Genomic DNA, 23,137 nt, shown 5'->3' on the forward strand with positions numbered 1-23,137 from the left:
GGAAATTTCTAGAAATTGAGAGTAGCAAAAAATGAGCTAAAGATAACTGTTGGTGGTTTAATCTAGAAAAGCTGCTGTGATGCAGGATTTTTGCATTGAAAGCACTTCTATTTCCAGCCATAACTCTTGGATAGCTTAAAAAACAAAAAGTTAGTGGGACGTCCAGATTTCCACTCTGGAAATTTTGCTGACTCAACACAATGCCACATGTTGCACCCAAATTACTCATATGCTGTAAATTAAACACACTTTATTCATGTAGATATAAATTATGGAATAAATGGATAATTAGAAAGTTGCTGTGTTTGCTTGTACATTAGGTCTTCTGTAGTTTATTCCAGCACACTCAAGAATGTGAGTAATGTTCCTGTGTAACGTTTAAAGGCCAGTTTCTGCCAGATTAAACCACCTTATGGCCTCGAGACTCAAATGTGTCAATAGTTTTACATCATCGATGTCAGCTGTGCATTTTTGATGCTTTCTGAGCAATAGATTTTTAAGTAATTCGAATTGCCTGTATTTGACACAAATAATGCACCATATCAGCAAAATGGTTAAAGAAGCAGCATTTCTAAATAGCTTTATAAAACCCTGCAATTGCATAAATGGCATCCCAGTGGCTCACACATTTAGGATTTCATCATCATATCTATAAGAATTTCAACAGGAGACACAAAAGTAAAAATTAAAAGAAATTGTTGGAGGAATCCCTGCTTATGAATGAAGACTCCATTAACATGCCTTGACTTACACTTCTTATCTTTATGGGCTGTTTACGGGCTAAAAAGGTTACTTTTAAAGACAAGCATCTGGGTTTAACAAGGCAAACTTCCTCTGCCTGGCCCTGCTATCTTTATGTCACTGCGACATTCATTTATCAGTCTGTTAGTTGCATTTATTGGTCTTTTTGCTTTTCTAGCTCTCGTTCCTGTCATTTTCAGTAAGTTGTCGGTTTCCTCTGCAGATTTTGTCTCTTTGTACCTCCATCTTTTTTTTTTTTTTTTTCCCTTGGCTCGAGACGCATAACATTTCTGCTCTCTTATGAAACATCAAAGTTCCCTTTAGCAGGAACAAACACATGAATCAGTAGGAAACTTTAAAAAATTGCATTTTTTTTTTTCTTCCTTTGAATATTTATATTCTTTCTTTCTCTGGCTCCACAGTATGATGTCACACAGGAATCCCTTATGAGTTGTGCAAGGAAAATGTTCATGCCCATGTGTGTGGTTTTATTGCTGTACTGTTTGTTCTTGTTTTGACTTCAGGTTGGCTAAATAACTTTTTTTTTTTTTTCTTTTTCTTAAATATACTACCACCATTTCTTTTTTTCCCTCCCTTCTTATAGTCAGCGTCATATCACAGCTAAGTCTGTGTGATTCAGACTTGGACAGTGAAGTGTGCACAAACAAACATAGACACAAACACAAACATTGAGCCCAAGAGTCTGTTTGTCATTAAAGAAACTTTAAACCACCCGTTTCCCCCCACTGTGCTCCATCATGGATGCCTGTAAAACAATGAGACAAATGCAAATCCAAACTCTATGTCCTCATTGTGTACATGTGAATCAGAAGGAAATTTTCCTTTCGGTAAGCTTTTAAATGATGCGTCATTTGCTGCTCTGTGTTGGGGTGGAGGTTCCTTGTACATGTATGTGAGAGTGGGATGGTCTTTCCTTACAGTATGAAATTGTCTGTGATGCTTGTGGATGTGTAACCAACTGGCTGCCTCGGGGCTGGATTGAGCCAAGCTGGCGGGCAAGAGAGAAATTGCCACTTTCGTACTCCTGGAGAGTTCCCTTAATCGTAAATTCTCCCAATTCCTCTGAGGGGGAAAAAAAAAATGGGAATGAATGAGCAGGAGACTGAAAGTCGCAGTGCTTGTTCCCGAGCATTACTCCCAGCTAAGTGTTGGGTGGGTGTGTGTGTGCGTGCTTGCGTGCATGCATGCATGCGTGCACAATGAGTAAATTTGTGCCTGGTCTCTCCTGATGTTCACATGATGACCTCTCTGGTTTCTAAACAATTGAATTTGGGTGTTGGCTTAAATTAAAGTCCCAACTTACAGCGGAGGGCTGAAATTACCAGATGCTTTTTCTATTTATGCACCAGAAGGTTTTGTTTTCTACAAACTTTATTTGTATGCCTTCTGAACATGCTTGTGTCTATGCTCCATTTCCATCTTTTTGTGGGTGTGATGCCTATCAGTGTCGGTAAACGGTCTGGAGAAAGCGCCGTGTGTTGGCTCTACAGTGATGCATTTGTGCTGAACTGTGTGTATGTCCAACAGTCTGATCTGTGACCTACTGTTAGGTTTGGCAGACACAGCTCTCTCCTGTCTAAGCTCACCTTCTTGATCTTTAGTAAATCATGTAGGTACAAAGAGCCCATAGAAACATATGGTTAAACTCTAAGAATAAAGCCATACATATACTTCAAAATATTTCCGGGCCTTTCAACTTGTGTAGCAAAAGCAGTACAACATCAGTAGCAAAACTTTGCCATCAGTGTCTGTGCCACTGCTACACACCTCTGTGCAAGTGCTCATATAGAATTGCATAAGTACTGTACATGTGGAAGAGGATAAAGCACATTTTATTTTGCATCTGATTTTTTTTTTTTTTTTAAATGGTTAAAATGGTTTTTGATTTCAGTTACATGGTTGAACCAACAGCTGCTGGCTGTGATCTGCTCTGTGGCACAAATGAGTGGAAAAATACAGATGACAAATATCCTGTGTATTCATGGAGTTAGTGTTACACTTCTCTCAACAGCACATCATTGATCAAGAGCTTGTTAATATTTATGGTAGTCCCAGTGTAATTTTATTAATGAGATGCTGTAGTATGTATTTTCTGTTTTTGGCCTCTGTCAGTGGAGAGAAATTTTTACAGAATGCCAGAAACAAGCTCAGCGGCGCTCGACTCCAACTCCAGCTTGCTGTTGTTGAGTAGTGGTAGCTGTGGGACACGAGCATCAGTGTTTGGACTAAATAATGTAATGGAAAACAGCAGGTTTAAAGTGTCAAATATCTCATATCACCACCGATTCCTGTAACCTACAGTCCTGCGTGACAGCCTCTTGTACTGCTGTTTTGTTTTTTAAGTTTTAAGAGAAGCTTTAATGTTTAAGGATTGTTCCCCTTCTCCTCTGGCTGTCTTCCTGTTGCCTTTTATCGTCCTTACTTTCTGTCTCCACTTTCATTTCAGTCTAAAGTGGGGATCCACCGATAAATCAGCCGAACATCAATATCTGTCTATTGGTTTGTTGACTTGCCTCCAAATTGGATCATATTTATTGATGCCAGTGGCCACCGTTTATCTTGTTTCATCAATTTTGCTCTGTTCAGAGCTGAAAGACTTAAGCTGGCTTTTGTATCTCTAGCTAAAAATGGGAAATAAATGACAGCAATGAATAGGATAGTTGTTTGTTTTGTTTATTCTTAATGTATCTGCCCAAATTCTTTTAAAGCAACACCATTTAATATCCTCCCTTATCTATCCCTGTCTCTGATATAATCTGACCTACTGCAAAGTTGTCATTTTCTCCTCATAGTTTTCTTTCTTTAAACGTTCCTTTGCTGTAGCCTTCTTCTTTTTTAGAACAGGAATGTGATTTATTTATTTTAATGTGGTCTCCCTCTGTTGTCACAGCTATTCTGCCCACTTTCTTTAATTTGTAAGTTCCACTTACCTTATTCAGTGCTATAACAGCTTTGATCGTGTTTAAATCAGATCTAATAAAGTGGTTCAGTTTAGATGATGGTATCATCCTTTGATATTTGATAGCTGATATTTTACACAGTAATACTTTTACTTTCATGCTGGAAATGATTTCATGACACTGTTACTATTCATCAGAACAAGAATCTTATGGAAAAGTGAGACAGTTTGTTTATAAAAGGATTTAATTCTTCTTGGATGACTGGCAGGACATGTCACAACTTGTCCATCCTAAAGTCAACTAAAGATCCACTCTGGGTTAGTTTTGTCTGATATCTGTGTGTGTGTGTGGCTCTCTGTTCAAGTGTTACTAATGTAGTCTTACACTGGCTAAGAAAAAAGTGTTAAGAATTGTATTGTTACAGGGTTAGATATAATATGACCGTGACTATACGAAATATAAATACACTGATAAATAACAAAGAATGGCAGAGTGACAACACTGTGAACATTTGGCCTGAGTAGAATCACACCCTTTTAAATTAACTTTCACAAATAAAGCCAAAGATATTTACATACTAAAGCCATCTCAGCCATATGCACATTGGATAAGCACATTGTTGCTTGAGTTCTGTTTCTGGGCGGGGGGGGTCGTTCCCCCAAAGGTCCAGAAAAATCCCAGAAACAGTAGACAGTACGTTGATCTCACTGTTTGTCAGGTTTTCTCAGCACTACTTTAGCCTGTATCAATTTTCATGCTACTAAGATTAAATATCCCAGTTTATCCAATGCCCCATTGTATGGGGAACTCCACTTTCAATAAGTCACCGTTAGCTGCTCAGGAGAAATCTCATCTCTGTAGTAAATAACCATTTCCCTTTATTACATACTGAATCTCAAAAAGAGTGAGTAAAATAGGACATAATACTGAATGGCCCCAGGGAGCTTGATAGACTGTCCACACTGATAGGCGGTGGAGAGTAGTTACTTAGGGAAGGCCATGGCATCAGTCTTCATGTCAGCGTAGAGTTAAATAGCCACAGCGCAGACTGCGGGAGTCGTTATTGGCTGTCCATGAACACGTCACTGTCTCTTCCTCAGCTGGGGCAGAGATTCCTGCTTCTGCCTTTACAGTATTTATGGGTAGAGAAAGATAAGGAAGTAGACTGCGGTGCATCTGAGGGGAACCACAATTCAAGGTTTTAGTCAATTGGCCGGATCATGAGGCGGACTGATTTTAGGGAGTAGAAACCACCTCCGTAGTCTGCCCAGAAGATTCCATCCTGAAATTTGCTGCGGTAAACTCCCCCGCTGTACCACACGCCGTTCAGATTGGTCTGTCCGCATGCGTTGTACCACCAGCCACCCTTGTGGAAATGGGCGCAGTTACCTATTGAAGAGAAGAACACAGCCTCAGAAAAGATCAGAGTAACATATGAAGTATTTCAAACTAATATAACTAGTATTTTCACCTACCAGAGAAGGAATCCTTGTCACGATCGAGTGTAGTGAACTGTTTGCCGTTGTGACTGCTGAAGGAGTCACCAGCATTGCCCTGGTAGGTGCCTAGCCTCAGCCGATAACCCTCTTTCTCTGACTCCAGGTGGAAGCTGCTGTACTCGGCGTACACCTTCTTTCCTGTCCAGTCTTCCAGTTCTATCATCAGCTTATAATCTCCCTGTTTCCCAAGATTGTAGATATTTTCCAGTCCGAGCCAGTGTTCGCCATCTATGTTACCGAAGCCTTTCTGCAGGGCACAGGAAGTGCATTATGACAGTATGACCGTTTCGCTTGTGATTTAAAGATCACCACTTTGATTTGTGTAGTACTAATTTGCGTAAGTCGGACACTGTGGTTTAGCTAACTGGTGAATGAATAGATCTTTTATTTCTGTGGTCAGTGAAGGCAAATGGTTTCCAAAGAACACAAACTTTAAAACAGAGTGATGTTATTAAGGTTTCCTGCCAGAGTGCTGTGTTTATAAGAGTTTGGTCCTTGCAATCAAGTGAATTGAAATCAAATCTGTTTCCCATTGAAACGATAATGTGTTAAGGTTGTGATCTGTGGTTTCTCACTCAACAATTGTTGGATAGCAGTGATTTGGCTGCATTTTAGATGGAGAGTTGAATACAGCAAGTGCAGAGCCACAGAGGCTTTTCTGTCCCTAATCCAATCAGCATGAAAGTATTAATATATAATTTTTTGACTCGGGGAAAATACTTGCATTTGCCTACTTCACATACAGAGAAAACGGAGGCCAGTCATTTTGACAGGCAATGTGTTGGTGTCATTTTTAACTTTGTGGTTCATCTCTCACAAGGCTGAGATGTGGGAAGTAAAGACACAGGTCGTTCGTTTCCAGTGGGGTTGAGAGCGGAGCTGCATTTCCCTCTCAGCCCTTCGGGGATCTCTTATTGCATACATTTGTCCCTGGATTCAGTTCTTGGCTGCAGTTTCAGTGTGAGGAAATTCACAAGTGCTTGCTTGGTGACCTCAAAATAAACCACAGAGACTGGTCTGCTGAGGAAAGGGGGAGACTCCAAAAATGTACAAATTTTGATGGCATTGTCCTCTTAACAGCGAGATTTGTGAAAAGATAGAGATATAGTGTCTGTGTTTAGCAGGGTGCACTGTTGTTTCTGTCTAGACTGTTGGGTGGTATTTTTGGTTTGTAGCCTCACCTTCACTTTAATTTTAGCACATGGGCATTAGAGCAACCAGCGTTCATGTTTTACCATTGCCGTGATGAACTGCTGCATAAGCTTCACAATCTTGACTAGCTTCTGGACCCCGTCCTCTAGGCCTCAGCAGTGCTTGGGTTGGGGGAGTAGACTTTTAAAGCAGCCCTAAATGTACCCCTGTTATAGATTTGTATCTTTAAGAGGGAAATTCCAATTCTTGAGCACATCCTATTAAAACCTGTTTTTAAGTTACTGTTTTACCTAATGCTCCTTTTCAGTAAACTTACCTTGTAGTTCTCCCAGTTACGGAAGAAGTTAACAGAGCCATCTTTCCTCCTCTGCAAAACTGTCCATCCTCCATTGTCGAGGCCATGCTCGCACCAGGCTTGGATCAGTCGATCGCTGCCATTTGCCTTAAGTAGGTACATCCCACTGGTGGTGTACCCTGCATCCCGCACCTGGTAACAGTCATTGAAAGGACCTGGTATTGGGAATGATGTAAAAGAGGATGAAGAAAAAAGATTGGTTGAATAATTGATATTGATGCACAGTCTTTTGGGATGTTTTAATCTGCATATAAATTATATTGTTAATGTTCTTCAGTATCCTAAGTATTTGGGATATAATAGGTGCTTTTGAGGTCAAGGTTACACATGATACTAAGATGAGCCTTAACTAGCAGCAAAAATCCATGAACTGCCATATCTTAAACTTACTGAATCTTTTCTTCTTATTAACTTATTATCTGACTTGCACACAGTTGAAGCCCTTTGAAAAAATATACCATACTGAGCTCTGATTTAAATAAGATGTCGCTTCTCTTAATTTACATGCAGAAGTCATAGACAAGATAAAATGGGGAGAGAAAGCTGGGAATGAATGTCTTTGCTCAGACCACCCAAACATCCCACAGTCTGAGGTTACATAAGCTTTCATCTAAACACTAAAATTGTTATTTAATATTCACCTAGATTCCACCTTCAGTCGAAGCTACGAGGTGGTGCTGCACCAGAGCTCAGCTGAAGCACCTGAATCTAAACACAGTATATTTCCTCTCTCTGTGAATATTTATTAAACCAGTGTCAACACAAACTCTGTGTGTTTGTGTGTGTCTGTGTGTGCGTGTCTGTGTGTGTCTGTGAGAGAGAGACAGAGTGTGTCTAGAGGCCTGTGGTAGACAGTTTGAAGCACATAGGTACCCAGTATAATGCATAGTAGTTTGAAAGGGATTCATCCAGACCAAACTGTGGTGAAGCAGTGCATATTTACACTAGTATGAAGCCTACATGGGAGAGCCTAGGATCTGTGGTGGTTTGGGGTTTGCAGTCTTAACTTTTCCTCCCTATTTTAGATCTATCCTGTTTGCTAAAATACTCATCCATATATACTATATAGATATAGGTATATAGAGTTATTCTCATTCTCATCAGTCATGAAGGAGCAGCAGGAATGTAGTTTGTGAAAACAGCAGCTTGTGGATGAGATCAATAAGGATACAATCAGAATGATGTCTGTAGCTCTCAGTTCAGATATCTTGATTTAACTAATAACTAACTAAATTTGCAGTTATAACTTGGTAAGGTAGGTGAGGAATTATACATTGACTTTTACAAGTTCAATTTCTGCAATTTTACCTCCCACGACCACATGCTTTCTTTCACTTCTGTGTTTCCTTGGACCTTTTTTCCTCTCCGAGGAGGCTTTTAAAATATGCCTGTCTACTCTTTGAGCTTCAAAGAAACGTGTCATTATTTGAATGTCAGTGGAGGTGGAAACAGCTCGGTGTTTTAAGAAGGACAGTGTTTCACTGTTTGATGCATGAGAAACCAGACACTTGGGATTCATTCACACTTCAAATTACTGTATAGGCATTAACGCTGACATAGACCTTCATCTTTTCTTTTTGTAATGACAGGGCAGTGACAGTAAGCTGATGCTTTTTTTTTTTAAATAGCTCAGAAACAGAAAAACTGACATAATTTCCTAAATGGTACTCACCTGTATTTTCTTACACTAATTAACTCTACTCATTAACTCCTGTATGTAAAGCCCAGAATAAGTGATATATTGCCATATCATTGGACAACACAATGCAGAAAAGAAAATGCTTGGTGAAGTTTAAAAAATGGCACCTTCACACGGTTTGTTTAGTCAAGGATGTTCAGGCTCCATTGTTTACTAGGGTTTGAAGAAAATGTCAATATAGCAAAATGTCCTATTGTTTTTGCTTCATAGTTACCAAATGAATGAAGGTAAAGGGTGATTTGCAAACTAGCTGTGAAATGTATTGCTTTAAACTTGATGATGATGATGATGATGTAGTTAAACTGTGATCCCATCAAATATACGTTTATATTGGCCCTAAAATTGTCTGGTTCTGACCAGTTATTATTCAGCCAAGCTTTGTTTTACTTTCTCCTTTGTCTGTTTCACCATTTCAGGAGTTGTATAACACCTGTCAACATTCTTCACCATACTTTAATTGCCAGTCAAAATACAACAGCCCGGACCGAGTAGGGGCCATTTCCAAGTAGCAGTCTAACTTGCAAATTAGATTCACATTGGAGATGATCTTTCTCAGATGTCAGGATTGGTCAACCTTTGGAAGAAAAGAAGAAAGGAGCATTGTCTTTTCAGGGGATTTTATCCGATCAGATGTTATTGTGCAGGGGTCTCAGACGTGTTGGACAAGTCCATCAGATGTGTACTTTAACTGTACCTTGCTCCTTTACTTATCAAATAGAAAAAAGCTCTATTCCCATTATACCAAGCCTTCTTAATGCTGTTAAAAGCAGCCTAATCCCCATCCCACTAATTTAGTGCATATGCTTAATGCCGTGCTGCCAATGCAGGCAGCCAAGTGGGATCATAGGAATGTATGATTTCACTGTCTCTGTAGGATGCCAAGCATGAGCCAACTGTGCCTCAGCAGTACCAACTGTTGCGAGAAATTAGGTTTTGAACTGAAATCCCTAGCTAATTATACTTTAGTAGTTGTATGTACAATTGGCACAGTTACTGGGGGAGGGGGGCCTGACAGTTACTTAAGACATCCTGTTTTTGCTCGGTGTCAAACTATTAAGTCATCACATTGCTAACTGTTTCAGAGTCCTGAGTTCTTCCTCCATCTTCCCCTGCCATTTCAAATTTCTACGTACCATCAGAAGTAAGTGTTCCTTGTGGTGGTGGAGGGTCAATCCCAAAGGGGCTTACAGTGGGTGACTTTACGCGTGTTCCACGGGAGAAGGCCCTGTTGTTGTTGTCCCTCTGTATCTCGTTGGTGAAACGGTTGTTAACTGGTATGTTCTGCGGTACCACCTGCACGAGAGGAGGAACTGCGGGCAGCTCACTGCGTCCCAACGTCCTCATACACTGCTCCTCCAGTGCAGATATGAGAATGGACTGGTTGTTGACCACCCCAGCCATTGTGGCAAAACGGGCCTCTAGCTCCCTGTACCTTGAAGCCAGTCGCATCATCTCTGAGGTCACATTAAGGACACGGTTCTCCAGCTGGGCAAACTCCAAGGAGTTGTCTCGCTTCCTGATGATCTCATGTAGCAGCTGCATATAGAGTTGGGTCACCCTGGAGTTCATGTTCCTGCTCTCTTTCCGCAGCAGCTTCATCTCATTCACCAAGTTACCATCCACATCGACCACCAGCTGCAACGTCTCAATCTCACGGCGCTGTTTGTTGAGCACTTCCCGCACATCTGCAATCTCCATACGGGTCACTCTTTCCTTGTCTGGCTCTGGGCCTGTGGTGCTGGCACAGATTGGACCTGATGACATATATGATTTATGAGATTAATAAGAAGTTGTTTTGATGTACTGGAAAGCAAAAAAAGAGACTAATTGAACTATATTGTGCTAAAAGTGTGCTTTTAAGAGTCGGTATCTTTTTCTACCTGTGATTCTCTGCTCGGGTACCAGGAAAGTATAGGAACATTTTTTGGCATCGGGATCCAGAGGAGCTCTTTTAGTCCTGTGGAGTGAAGGCTCTTTGGTCCTCCGGGCTTCCCTGGAGCTCCTACAGTAACATTCCTGCCAGAGGGAAAGGCAGAGCAAAGCGCACAGACTCCACATCAGCCCATGCATTGCTGCTGGTCGGCTGGATGGATAGACGGGCAGCTACTGGTACTCCCTCCAGGCCTCCCTGAAAGAACACAAGACCTTAGGAGCTAAGGAAACCGCCTTTTCTTTGTGAACAACCACCAAAATGAATAAAGAGCACCAGAGGATTTTGATGAACTGGTATTTCAAGCTTTTTTTTTTTTTTTTAATAGCAGCAGACAATCAGTAATTGTTTAGGAAAGTGTCCAGTAGAGAATTTGTCACGTACTTCTCCACTGAATGTTGTTTGTATGGAAAGAGTGAAAGAGAGAACGCATTTTCTGTCCAGCCAACTGGATGAGGTCTGGTTTCTTTCTTAGTTAGTTTCCCTGTCGATAGACACCACATTTTTCTGAGGTTCTCTTGGTTTCCCCCCATTTAGAAGGCCTGATATCTAACTGTTGCTGATGTTTTCTCTTTGTGTCATGTCTATGCATTTAGTTTATCTTCCTTAGTGTTGGAGTGATAGTTGGGAAACCTATGCTCTTGTATAAGACGTTCCCTATTTTTCCCCCCTGCAGGAATCAGTAACCCATTTTAGAAATGAATGAACTTCTCAGCATGTTGATCACAGGTCTCAAGTTCCAGTTTCTGGGCTATACTGTAGATAATGGAGATCCTTAAACCCACTTGGTGATTAGTCAAGTCAAGTTTAATTCTAAAGCACATTTAAAACAACAGCAGTTGACCAAAGTGCTGTACAAATATTATTCCTAAGTTAGTCCAGTACCGATGAGTGATAACTCTGTTTGTTGGGGTTTGCCAACAATCAATCATATCAATAAATATGATCTTAATGGTAACTTAAGGGAGGTACAGGGCTTAGAGTGCTGCCCCTGCAATTTGGACAAGCAGCAGAAAATGGATGGATGGATGGTAACATAAATAAATAAAGGGGGTGTGAGCACTTTAAAGCACAGTCTTTTTTCTCCCCAACAAACACACTTTGATTGCTATGACACAAAATAGCAACATAATGTGTTGTAGTTACCTGACTCTTGCTGTCATGAATAGGCCCAACAACAATGTACCAACCAAGCATTTTTTAAATAATATTGTACCATTCTTCATATCAAGGTTGGTCAGTATAGTGTTTGTCCCAGACCTCTTCCACTCTGATTGTAAGGTTACAGTGATGAGATGGGTTTTACCCATAGTTGAACATTTTTCAGCTCTGTGCAACAGAAAACAATGGTAAGCAAGAAGCACTGGCTGCTGAAAACATGCTCAGCACCTCATGAAACTGTTAATATTTTTGGCTTAAGCGTAAAAACACTTTGCTCCCATTGCACACACTTGAGACAGTACATCAGTCCTCTAAAATCGAATCCAAATTACCGAATGGAAAGCATGTTTGATTGCAGTGAAAATATAAAGACCTGGCTTCTGGCTACTTGAGTATTGGTCGATTCAGTCTGCAGCCTTTTTAGATACGATCTTAGTGTCCCTTATAACAAGTTTGCTTACTTCCACTGGCCTCACCTGAAACACACCAACTACATATTCATTTCAATGCAGTCTTCTTTTGAGACAGTTAAAAGTGCAAAACAGGGGTGTTGGGCAAGTGGTACTATTTATTTTTTATTTGAAATATTTTACCAGCACACATGCAGACAGTCACAGTGATGTGAGAACAAGTCAAAAAACAATACGTGCATTCTTTTTTAAATCATGTTTAACTTGAGAGGTGACTACTGCCTTCCCTGGCTTCATTCTTTTTTTCCCCCCATTGATTTTAGTTCTGTTTCTCATCAGAATACAAATACAAAAAGCACTCAGGCTCATATACTGCTCCATTTAATACCCAACGTGGTCCTGTGCAAGGCCAAGACTGTCTATCCCTCCTAATCCACTCCATCATTTTTCAGTCAGTCTTTGCCACATCATTAAAGGCTATCTCCACCCTGAAACTCAGGCCCTGTGTGTCTCCCATATGACGCCATTGTGGTTCTTCAGGAATTCTGGCAATTATGTCACTTGGAACAATGTTGAAAGGGGACAGGATTACAGCTAGTACTGCAGATCTGCAGTGTGTGTGTGTGTGTGTGTGTGTGTGTGTGTGTGTGCGCACCTTTTGATGGTATGTGTAAGTTCGTGTGTCTGTATGATTGAATACTGTGTGCATGACTTCTCTGAGATGTTATTCATTTTCATGGTTGTGTGTTTTTCCAGCAGCTGGTGTGTCTGACAACATAACCAGGTACTGTATCCTTGCTGACCTCGGTGAGAGCTGCTGCTAATGACTTTAACAGCGGCGTCAGTGCTATCAGTTCTGCAGTGTGTCTTCTCTCCTAGACTGTGGCTGACTTTTTACAGTTATCAGTTCTACAAAGTCTTCATATTCATAAAGTTTAGGGAGCATGAACAGAACTGCGACATCACAGCTCATCCATCAATTATTACCTGCTTTAGCTCCTACCTCTGTTACTGTCTGTCTCAGCTCCTGTCTTCATCTGATTTCCTCCTGGGTGGTGCTTCTGAGTATGAGGGGCCTACTAGTCTTTTTTTTTTCATGGAAACATAACATATCAAAGACATTCCAGGAAATGCTGAGAGGTCACTTGTGTGTTGTAATGGTACAACGTTGACAGTGTTTCACTAGAACAAGCAGTGCCTTTTTCTTTTTTTTTTTTTTTTTTTTTTTTAGGCCCCCCCCCCCCCCCCAACAAAAAAAACAAACAAAAAAAATCAGCTAAATTGCTTTAGGCCTGTGAGAGCTATTAAACAACAAACACAATGCTCACTTGTGGTTTAAAGAATAACATCTACTAATGTACCTTTTTATACTCAGTTTAAAAATAGCCATAGTCTGGGGTAATATGATGCTGATTGGAACTGTGGTTTTCTTTCTGTAGTTTGAGGTATATTTGCAAAGGAGATGGGCAGATTTAATTAAATCATGTTTAGAGCAATCTTTACAGATTTCCTACTTGACCAACGACACTGATTCAGCAGAGGTGGGAGGGGAATTATGCAAGCAACATCTGGTGCTTTGCCGATTCAACAACAAAAGAATTGTGATATAAAAGTCCATGTCAGGCTGTGTTGTGTGTGTGTGTGTGTGTGTATATGTGGCTGTAGCCATTGTGACATTAACCATTGTGGTTTTTGGAGTCAGAAGACAAGAGGGTGTAGGGCCAAGTTATATGCCAAAGGTTGCAAACTTGGTGCACAAACTGCATCCATAGACTGTATGGGTGCATGTCACTGACACAGAAGCCATATTACTTTTAAAATAAATTCTCCAAACAGCACCAAACATGGTCGAGAGATTGAGTTCATGGACTCGTATTAGTGGAGTTGCTACGCAGATAGCCAGGAGCTGTAGCTGTCAAAGTGTCAATGCCCCCTTTCAATTATTATTATTGTTAATGGCCAGTGTTAGCTATACAGGTCAAAACTTTACTTTGTATCCACTGCAAACATACTTTTCTCTGCTATAACAGTGGGTATTTAAACTTGAGAGGCTGCAAAGATTGGTTTGGTTTTGCAGCCAGCCTTAAACGGTCATTTGAGGAAGTGCAGATTTGGCACTTAGTGTCTCCCTCATTCTTCGGCCCTGCGTTGTCACTTGACTAAAACTGGACATGATCGTTTTAGTCAAGTTTACCCATTATTATTTTAACTCAGAATGGAAATGCTATGCATTTCCTCTTTGTGTGTATTTTTTTAATACAAGCCCAGCGTACCAAAATACATTAAACTGTATCCGTTGTTTTATTTCCATGAGTTAATTTGTCCCACATATGTAAACGCTGCAAGATTTGTTTACACTTGACATAAGCAGCAATGAGCCAGGTTCCTAACTTTTAAATATTTATTTAAAATGCAATGCAATTTAAAATGCTTTGTGAGGTGGTCAAAAAAAAAAATAGTAAGTTTAAGATGGAAGAGAATAATGGTGGTAGAAAGTGGGTCGTGGCCCTTTTTTTTCCCCCTTTCTGGCCAGTTGTCATGAACATAACCTGAGGCAATTCCTCTCATACATACCTTTTTATTCTTGACAGAATTCTCTGGCAGTTCCATTTTAATGTGAAAGCCCCATCATCTTCACTTTCCCTTTCTTCCTTTTTTTTTTTTTTCCTCAATGCTTTCCTTCCTCTTTGCTCTCTGTTTGGTGTACCTTCCACTCTTTTCAGCTACAGTTAACTAAAAGCATATGGGAGCCCTAGATTGTAAGCAGTATACCAAATACGAAGAGAAATTGAAGCTAATTTTCTACTTAATGTGAATAGGATTATTATTTTTCTTGTTGGCTCTGCTTGAATAACAAACAGCTTGTTGTTGAAGATCCATTTGAAACCAGTGAAAAACTGACAGATTTTGCAGCAGTCACCTCTGTGTGCCCTTTCCACCCCCCCCCCCCCCCCCCCCCCCCCCCCCTTCAATTTTTAAAATGCCTTTTTGGCAGCAACCCTAGACTCATGAGTCTTCTGTCATGCACTGCTGGGTCTGCACTCCCTTATCTTTCTTACAGTATCTATTTAATTGTCCTCACTCCCCTGTGTGTCTTTCTGTATGTCCCTGTCTGTGCTGTGGGTTAATTTATTTTTATGGCAGTTATTGGAACAATCTAATGGCACATGCTGTATAGCCCACTTCTTTTGCTCTTTTTGTTTTGCCTTGCGCGCACACACACGCGCGCACGCACACGCACACGCACACACACACCCCATTGGGAGGTTTGTAAAGCTTTCCTGTTATAAGATGAACAGCTCTACTAGTTCTTACTGTGTATATTTCCCACATCTCAGAAGAGCCGATTACCTGAAACCTGAGATTTTATCTGGTTTATCTAATAATTGAAGAGCCCGGTGTCTCTTCAGTGAAAAATGTCTGGAATATTTCTCGCACACCAAAAACACACTCACAAAGGTGTTCTCCACACAGGCCCATATTTGAAAGGTTTCTATGCAAAAAAAACAAAGACAAATTAGTGTGAATTGGTGTCAAGCTGAAGAACTGAAGAATTGGTTTTGGCTTGCTATATTTACAATGCCAGCACACGCCCTCTGGAGACAAACTGGCTTTCGTCTGCCTTCGGTGTAGGAGCTGATGTTATAATTATATTCTGCATGTTGCAAGAGAGGAAATGACCAGTGAAGTCATTAAGTAAGACATCTGCTTACTTTACTCCTAGCAAGGAAAAATTGGTTTGTAATATTTGGATAAATGGCTTAATGATTGTTAGTGCTGACCTCAGAAAGACAGCCATATGTCACACTTATGACTTCAGGTTTCACTGTGAATAATGGCAAAAAGCCCCTTAAAATACACATCGATTCGTCACCTGTAAAAAGGGATTATACATATTTATTGTAAACTGCCTGCATGGAAATGTAATTCACTGCACTGTGAATTAAGTGTGTAATTATTGAATGAATGCCAAACAGACAGTGGCAAATTAACAAATTACAAATACAGATGCATCATCATAGGTGCGCTGCTTGATGGAATTAGACTATTTACATAAAATCATGCTCCAGGGCATGCACTAAAATTCTGAGCAGGGCTGGTTGATTGTGATTTTCATGTCAAGATGGCAGAAATGATCCAAGTAAACAGGGTTTATTGTTGCAGCACAGATGGCATGAGTTTCCATGACAAGACAGCCCAGGTGGTCACATGAGTAATTTTCTTTTTTTTTTTTTAAACCGTATTCTCAGCTAGTGGGCAAGTACGTGTTACATAAACAAGGAGCAAAGTACAGGCCTGAATGCTTGAACCCTGCAGTGAGGGGATGCTCTGTGGGGGGGGGGCATTCCTCTGGCATGTTTGGGTTCCTTAGAGTGTATGCTCACTTAAAATCAATACAAGGTTCTGAGGGATTACCTTTATCCTACCAGTATGAGAATGACTGGAATCATCCTGTGGCCTTAGAGGTCACCAGATTTGACCCTTATTGGACATTATGGACCAACTTGTTATACAACACTATTAAAACACTAAACAAGGGAACGACTATGGAGATAATGGCGTTTATCCGTCCTGTAGCATTCCACATATTTGGAGACTCAATTCCATGGTGCCTTGAAGCTGTGCTGGCAGCACATGGCAGCTTAATACCTTTTAATGAAACACTCTGTGACTTTCTGTACACATGTATAGTATCTGTCTGCAACATGTTGGTTTCAGCACTTACGGTGGATTTCTGATTCAAGTCTCTCACTTGATGGATTGCAGTCCAGCCAGTGAAGAAATGACTTGGATAGAATTTATTTATGTTTTCAAAGTCAATGTTTTTCCCAGCCTCCAAATCCTCTGCTTCCACTCCCTCATCTGGTCCTCAGACTTTCCCCACAATAAGTCCAAAATGCCTCCAAACACTTCATCATTGGTCAGAAAAAGAAGGGAAAGTAAAAACAAAATAGGGATCAGTGAAGGAAAGAAGTTTATTCTCATTCAAGGAACAGCGTTGAGGCAGCAACAACTGACGTCATGGTTTAGAGCCTCAGACTGACTTCCTTTTTGCCTGCGTGATGCCACATCCACTGTTTTTTTTTGTCCACAGAGCTGAGTAACATGAGAATTTAGACTTTTTTTGTGCTTGCTGAAACAACAGGTTACAGAAGCATAAGCAGAACAGCCAACAAAAAAAAAAAAAAAAAGTCTAACTGGCTTTTAATGAAGGATGGAATGAAAATGTGAGTGAATAAATTGCTTTAGGTAGATAGCTCAGCATGAGCGGGGATGTAGTAAAAATGCTGACATTATGAAGCAATTAATGAGAAGAAAAACAAAACGGCATTCACACAGGAGTGCTAAAAACAAGGAAAAGCTCATAAAAGCCTCATCAAAACTAAAGAAACCTCCCATAGATTAAATGCCACTTCTACAATGTAATACAAATTACACTGTGGTACAGTAAGTAACTGGAATGTTTTATATCAGTTTATGGTGAAAATTTAAAAGGAAATTTAAGGCAGATGCAAAGAATTACAGCAGGATTTTTTTTCCATCCAAATATTTAAAACCAGAGCTACAAATGGATACTGTAATTTAAAACTCAAGTGTTTTGATTTTAAGTGGATAATAAAAATAAAACCAACCTTCACCAATCCTCTGTTTTTCTAGCTGCTAAGCTGCCTTCCTTGATGATGCTATGTTAGTGAGGCGTGGTCCCCTGAAACCACCCGGGGGCCCTGCAGGACCCCCATCTGTTTTCCTTCTTCTGTAGGGGAAACTGTAAGCATGTGGGCTGAGGCTGACGTTTGGGTCATAGGTCTATTTGTGGGTTTAGGGTGCAGCCCCACCCTTCCTCTACCTTGCTCCTACCCACTCATCCGCCCTGAAATCAATTGGTCTTTGTGAAAAGCTGGTTCCCCCTCTCGCTCTGTGTTCACAAAACACACTTAAATGCACAAACACTCAGTTCTTATGTTAGAGTTCATACAGGGCCATCCTTCTCTGTCCACCTTGCTTTATTAAGCTAAAGACACAACTCTCTAAGACCACCTTCCATTCCTCCATGACACTCTTCTTGTCTCCCTAGTCGCAGAACAAACACCACAAATACCACACACACTTGCAAAGATGTGCACACACAACCATATTAATTTTTGTGCATTAAAAAACCCAACAGATGATGTCATAAACTTACATCTTCCTTTAGTAATGTATTATCTAGGTCAAGGGTGGCCAATTAATTTTCCCAAGGGGCCACATGAGAAACTGGGACTGTTGTGGAGGGCCACACCAATAAGCTCATCTCAGTTCTGCTCTTTATAAGCTTAGTGGTGTGGCCCTCCACAACAGTCCCAGTTTCTCACATGACCTCTTAAGTAGTTTAGTTTCTCACCCATGATCTAGGTTGATAGATTAGCCGTAGCCTCGCCTGTCCAGATGGGCGCTCTCTTGAATTAAACTGATAAATGAATACTTGGATTTGAGCAATCCCTGCTTTTGAAATGTTGTGCAGCAAAACTGAGTTTCAGGAGGGTCAGGGGATAGAGGAGAGCAAGGAGGGGGGAATATTAAAAAAGTAAATACAGAATTTATATAGATGTTTGTTTGGCTGAATGGTGTAAAGTTTCTGATTAAGAACATTCTTTGGCCACTCGTGCATACCTTTGCTTGGTTTTTATTTCTCTTCTGAGTCACACCTAACCTTAAACTCATACCTCAGACGACACATGCTTTCTATTAGCTGAATCAACAAGGAAGAACTCATAAATTTGCACAGTGTATTACACGCTTGTTGTCCACTGGCTCTACTTAGTTACATGCCTCCACTTCGCCTGTCTATTTACCCTGACCTCCTGGCTGACTTCCTCCTCCCTATGGTGACCTGCCTGTTCAGCTGTGTCCAAGCTCTCATTAAGCAGATTCTAAATGAGCCTCACAGTTCAAACAGACTTTCCTGTGACTTTCCTTGACTTTATCCTCCGCTAGTTTAATGGTTTCGTAGTTCCTTGCCCAGTTTAAAAGTTTCTGTGTGGCTCATAATGTCGGTTTGAGTTTTAAGAGATGTAATGTCTCGGACTTGTTGTTCTGTGGTTGGATTTAACCGCATGTGCATAGCAGTGCAGGAGCAGTGTTTTTTTGGATAAGCCCAAGGTCTTAACCAGCATGCGTTATCTTTGTCTGCTTCTATTTTTGTCTGTGTTTTACAGATAAGATCAGCTGAGCCTGTGAAGAGTTGACACACAGGCTCAGGTTAAAAGGCAAGATACGATTGGATGCATGCCCCCTGCCCAAAAGCCGCAGCTAGTTGGTGAGCTATCAGTCTTGTGCTGAGTTAGTCTAGTTTATGAAGGGACTGTTGGGGAGGGCTGCAGGTAACTGGCTCTGACAGACCATGCACTACCTGATTGGCTTGTCAGGGGAGTTTTACAGACTTTAAATAGGATAGACATCAAACAGCTTTTCTGCTGTGATTTAAACTCTGAGGTGAAGGCTAAGAGAATGGTTAGTTTATGCCTGGATTGAAAGTAATGACCCGTTTTTAAAGCCGGTCTCCTGTGCAGTCATGGTTCAGGTAAACCCAAGAGCTGAGTGCCGGTGTTTCAGCACGGAATGTTCTGGATATTTCACAGGCAGCTGCTCATGTCTCCCCTTTATCTTTTTATCTTTTTTTTTTCCCCCTTATTTTTCCAGCTTGAATTATTAGAGGTATCGATATTATGATTTATTACTCTAAGTGGAAACTGAGCAAGCTCATGTGGTGTTTTCTTAGCCTTTTGCCATCCCTCATTTTGCCTTTTACTTCAAACACTGGCTTTTTGAAGGTCTGCATGTCTCTCACGGTCCTTTACAGCATTCACAGATGTGGCTTTTTAGTAAACAGAATGTTTCCACAGATACCACCAACAGACCGGGACGTAAGGGAAAACATTTGAAGATAATTGTAAGTTAATATGGAAGAGCACCATATTGATGTTATTAGTGTTCAAAGCTTTTATCATCATGGCAAGGTTGTGACTGAAGTGTCTTAAGTCCATGGGGTGTATTTGATAGAGGATGTGGTTAGGGTTTACTTACACTGCAGCTTTATCTTTTCCCTTAGCACTACCCTGTAAAGGGGGGCTTGTAAACTCTCTTAGAAACAATCCGTTCACTTTTAAGGATTTCAAAAGGAGCACTAGGGGTGTTTCCTGTGCATCCCAATGTATGGACATGTCGTAAGATGTCACCATGCCATTATGTGTGATGTTACCCTGATTTCCACCAGGTTAAATTAGCTCCATCCCTGCGCCCCTGTTTAGCAGCCGGGCTCAGATGGTGCTGCATTAGGAAACCAAATGCCAAGAAAAAATAAACAGGCCTAGGAGCAGAGCTCAAATCTCTCCATCTGAGCAAATCACTCTCCCTCAAGTGTTTTGCTGGAATGCTCCACTTTTCTTCCTTATCTCTGGCTTTTGCTTTCTCCTCAAGTAGGTTTTAATGTCAATATCACAGGAAGCTTCTGATCTTGGATGTTTCACTATTCTTACATCTAGATGAAGAAACTCATTGACTATTTTTTGTTTTCATTATTTTGGAGCTTTCTGTTAATTAACTTATTACATAAGAGATGTAAATCTGGCTCTACACACCAAAAGTTGCCGTACTTTCCGAATTGATTTGCTTTTGTCCTTTTTTTAACACAACTAGGATCTTAAACTCCCTCTAGATCACTATCTTGGCCTCATATACTTTTACATATGTTAAATGTATACACATGGTACACTTCTCAGCATGCTGTACATGGTGTATCCCAGTCAGACTCCAGAGGAAAGCCAAAGAAGCGTTGCTAAATGTTTCTGTCTGCAGACGCAACCTCCAGTCACGAAACGTTCTAACCTCTCCAACCTCTCAGCCAGAGCTTTCACAGCTGCCCAGCCACACACACACACACGCTTTCTCTCTCTCTCTCACACACACACACACACACACACACACACACACACACACACACACACACACACACACACACACAGTCCAATATCAAAATTGAAAACAGAATAAAACTCAGCCAGCATTTACCTTTTTGTTACCAGTAGTGAGGTGGATGTTTTCCTGCTGTTATGGTTTCACGTGTATATTATATTGTGTCTTCAGCGGGCTGCGGTACACAGGACTCATGTCGCTGTCTGTCACTCTTTGTCCAAGTCTTCAGAGGTTCTTCCCTCTACTCGTTCCTTCTGTTCTGTAGCAGTAAATCACAATGCAAGGCTTTAGTCAAGGCCCTACTTCCCAAAGCTGCACTTCTCCCTGTGGACTTAGCTTTCCTGGGGCTCAGGCTGGGGCATGGTTCAAAAGCTGGCCACTTCAACAGACTGTGCTCTCACCACTGATGCCTTGAGTTTTTCACAAAGCATGGGGGAGACTAGAGGAGGGAGGGGAAGGAGGAAGAGATGGGAGGAGAAGGGGGATGAGGGTGTGGGTGTTGGAGATTGCCTTTTTTTCCCGTTTTTTTCTTTTCTTTTCTTTCCTTTCTTTCCTTCCTCTGTATTTTTTTTTTTTTTTTTTGGAGTTGCCCAGCCTGCCTCTGATGTCACTCTGATTTTTTTTTGGGGGGGGGACGACACAAAAAGAGAATAAAAGAGCTGCCTCATTAAATGTCCCATCCTTAAAAATGACCTTCACGGTTCTTGTATTAGAGAACTAAGCTGAATGATAGGAGATGAGGCCTGTTTGAATTCAAGCAGTTTGCTAAGTCTGGGCCACATGCACGAGCTGCTGTGACCCCCTTCATCCTCAATTACAACTTAAAATTCCCCTCCTTTTGCTTTCCCCTGTAGCAATGAGAAAAGCTGATTGTAATGCTGCTGGGCTTTCTGAGCTCCTTCCTGTCAAGAACAGCTGGATATGTGAGAGTCGGAGACAAAAGCAGGCAAATGGAACTCATTTGTGACACTATTGGTGCAAAATACTCAATCCAGGTGTACTCTAGGCTTATCTGGGCTTTACTTGCTCTTTATCACTATTGTCATTAATTTTAATGTGTTCAGGTATCTGAGATGTGAACATATGTTCTGCATGTTTATGCTGAAATAGTCTAAATAAGCTCTTAAATATCTTGGAGTTGTCTCCCTGAGTTGTGATTGAATTTCTCCCAGCCTTATTTTTCTTAAACACGTTTTGCCACTTGTAAACACGTGCGGAAAAACTGCGTAACCAAACCACAGCTTCTCTGAGCATGCATCTGTCTGGGTGTTCCAGGCAGTATGGATTTGTGCATGACTAACTGCTGTTATCCCTGACATACTCTCAGAAGAGCAGCTATAGCGGGTTAAGCCTTGAGGATTTCTGTCTTCCTCCTCTTCTCCCCATCCCCAGTTTCCAAAGGCTTGTAAACTTTTTCTTCTGTTCTCACTGTCTCCCTCTAATTCTAATCAGCTGCTTTTGCATGTATGTGTTTGTGTGATAGCCCAAAGACGAGGTGTGAACTCCTTTATCTGTTGGATCTCGTCCTGCAGTTGTGTGTTTAGGCTCTGTATCTGCGCTCTTTGTGTGTATTGCACCATTTTCCATGGAGGGGAGGATTGTGGGTTGCGTCTGCTGTGTGATAACTTTTCTTACATCTGCACCCAATCTCGACCCTGGCAGAAATATTCAGCAAGAAAAATGGAAAAAAAGAAAAAGAAAAGAGGGGACTGTAAGGAAATGCACACAGTCGGTTCAACTCTGAAGCTTGTTAATCTCTTTCAGAATGGGGAGAAGCTGCTTCTGGGTTTGTCTCCTAATGTTAATGTTTATTTAATGGGAGACTAAGAATCTGAGCTCTTCTTCAAGTCTGCCAAAAACAGGCACTGAGAGTTGGAAGGGAGAGATGGCCTTGGGTTGGAAAGGCTAAAGAGAAGATCCACTCAGAACACGCATTTAGATCCACTGGGAGAAAATCAGAGGGGGGGAGGAAAAAAAAAAAAAAGTATTTTTTGAAGCTTGGGCAAAGTATATGCAAATGAGTTTTTGCAGGGTTTTCAGTCTTGGCTGTTTTTGCCATATCAAACAAGCAGTCTGCAATTACCATCTGTATTTGACTTCAAGAAACCCACAGCTGCACGACACTTGCATCATGCACCCAAGGAAATCTGGCTCTGTTGTGATGTCCAGCCTTGTTTGTGTCTACATGTTCGCTTTCTAATGAGCTGAGCTCTGTGTGTTCGGTCAGAAAAACTCCCCGTGTTCTCCACTGAGGGTTAAAATAACACCTCCAACAGATGGACGCTGTCCTCATTTGGCTTGCAGGGGGCCTTTGAAT

At 41.0% G+C, this 23,137-nt stretch overlaps 2 protein-coding genes across 7 annotated transcripts in view; one reads left to right on the plus strand and one right to left on the minus strand.

The window, feature by feature from the left end:
* Positions 1-23,137, plus strand: part of ralgps2 (Ral GEF with PH domain and SH3 binding motif 2) — a 79,400-nt gene that overhangs the window by 42,703 nt on the left and 13,560 nt on the right. The gene's annotated exons all lie outside the window — the stretch shown is intronic.
* angptl1a (angiopoietin-like 1a) lies at positions 4,723-21,218 on the minus strand. Its single transcript, XM_030726683.1, has 6 exons — positions 20,917-21,218; positions 10,248-10,495; positions 9,501-10,121; positions 6,630-6,823; positions 5,138-5,408; positions 4,723-5,051 (listed from the first exon to the last, which is right to left on the minus strand). The coding sequence occupies exons 2-6, from the start codon at positions 10,435-10,437 to the stop codon at positions 4,864-4,866; spliced, it is 1,464 nt and encodes a 487-aa protein (XP_030582543.1). The 5' UTR covers positions 10,438-10,495; positions 20,917-21,218; the 3' UTR covers positions 4,723-4,863.

The sequence above is a fragment of the Archocentrus centrarchus genome, chromosome 4, assembly GCF_007364275.1.
Source record: "Archocentrus centrarchus isolate MPI-CPG fArcCen1 chromosome 4, fArcCen1, whole genome shotgun sequence".
Classification (NCBI taxonomy): domain Eukaryota; kingdom Metazoa; phylum Chordata; class Actinopteri; order Cichliformes; family Cichlidae; genus Archocentrus; species Archocentrus centrarchus.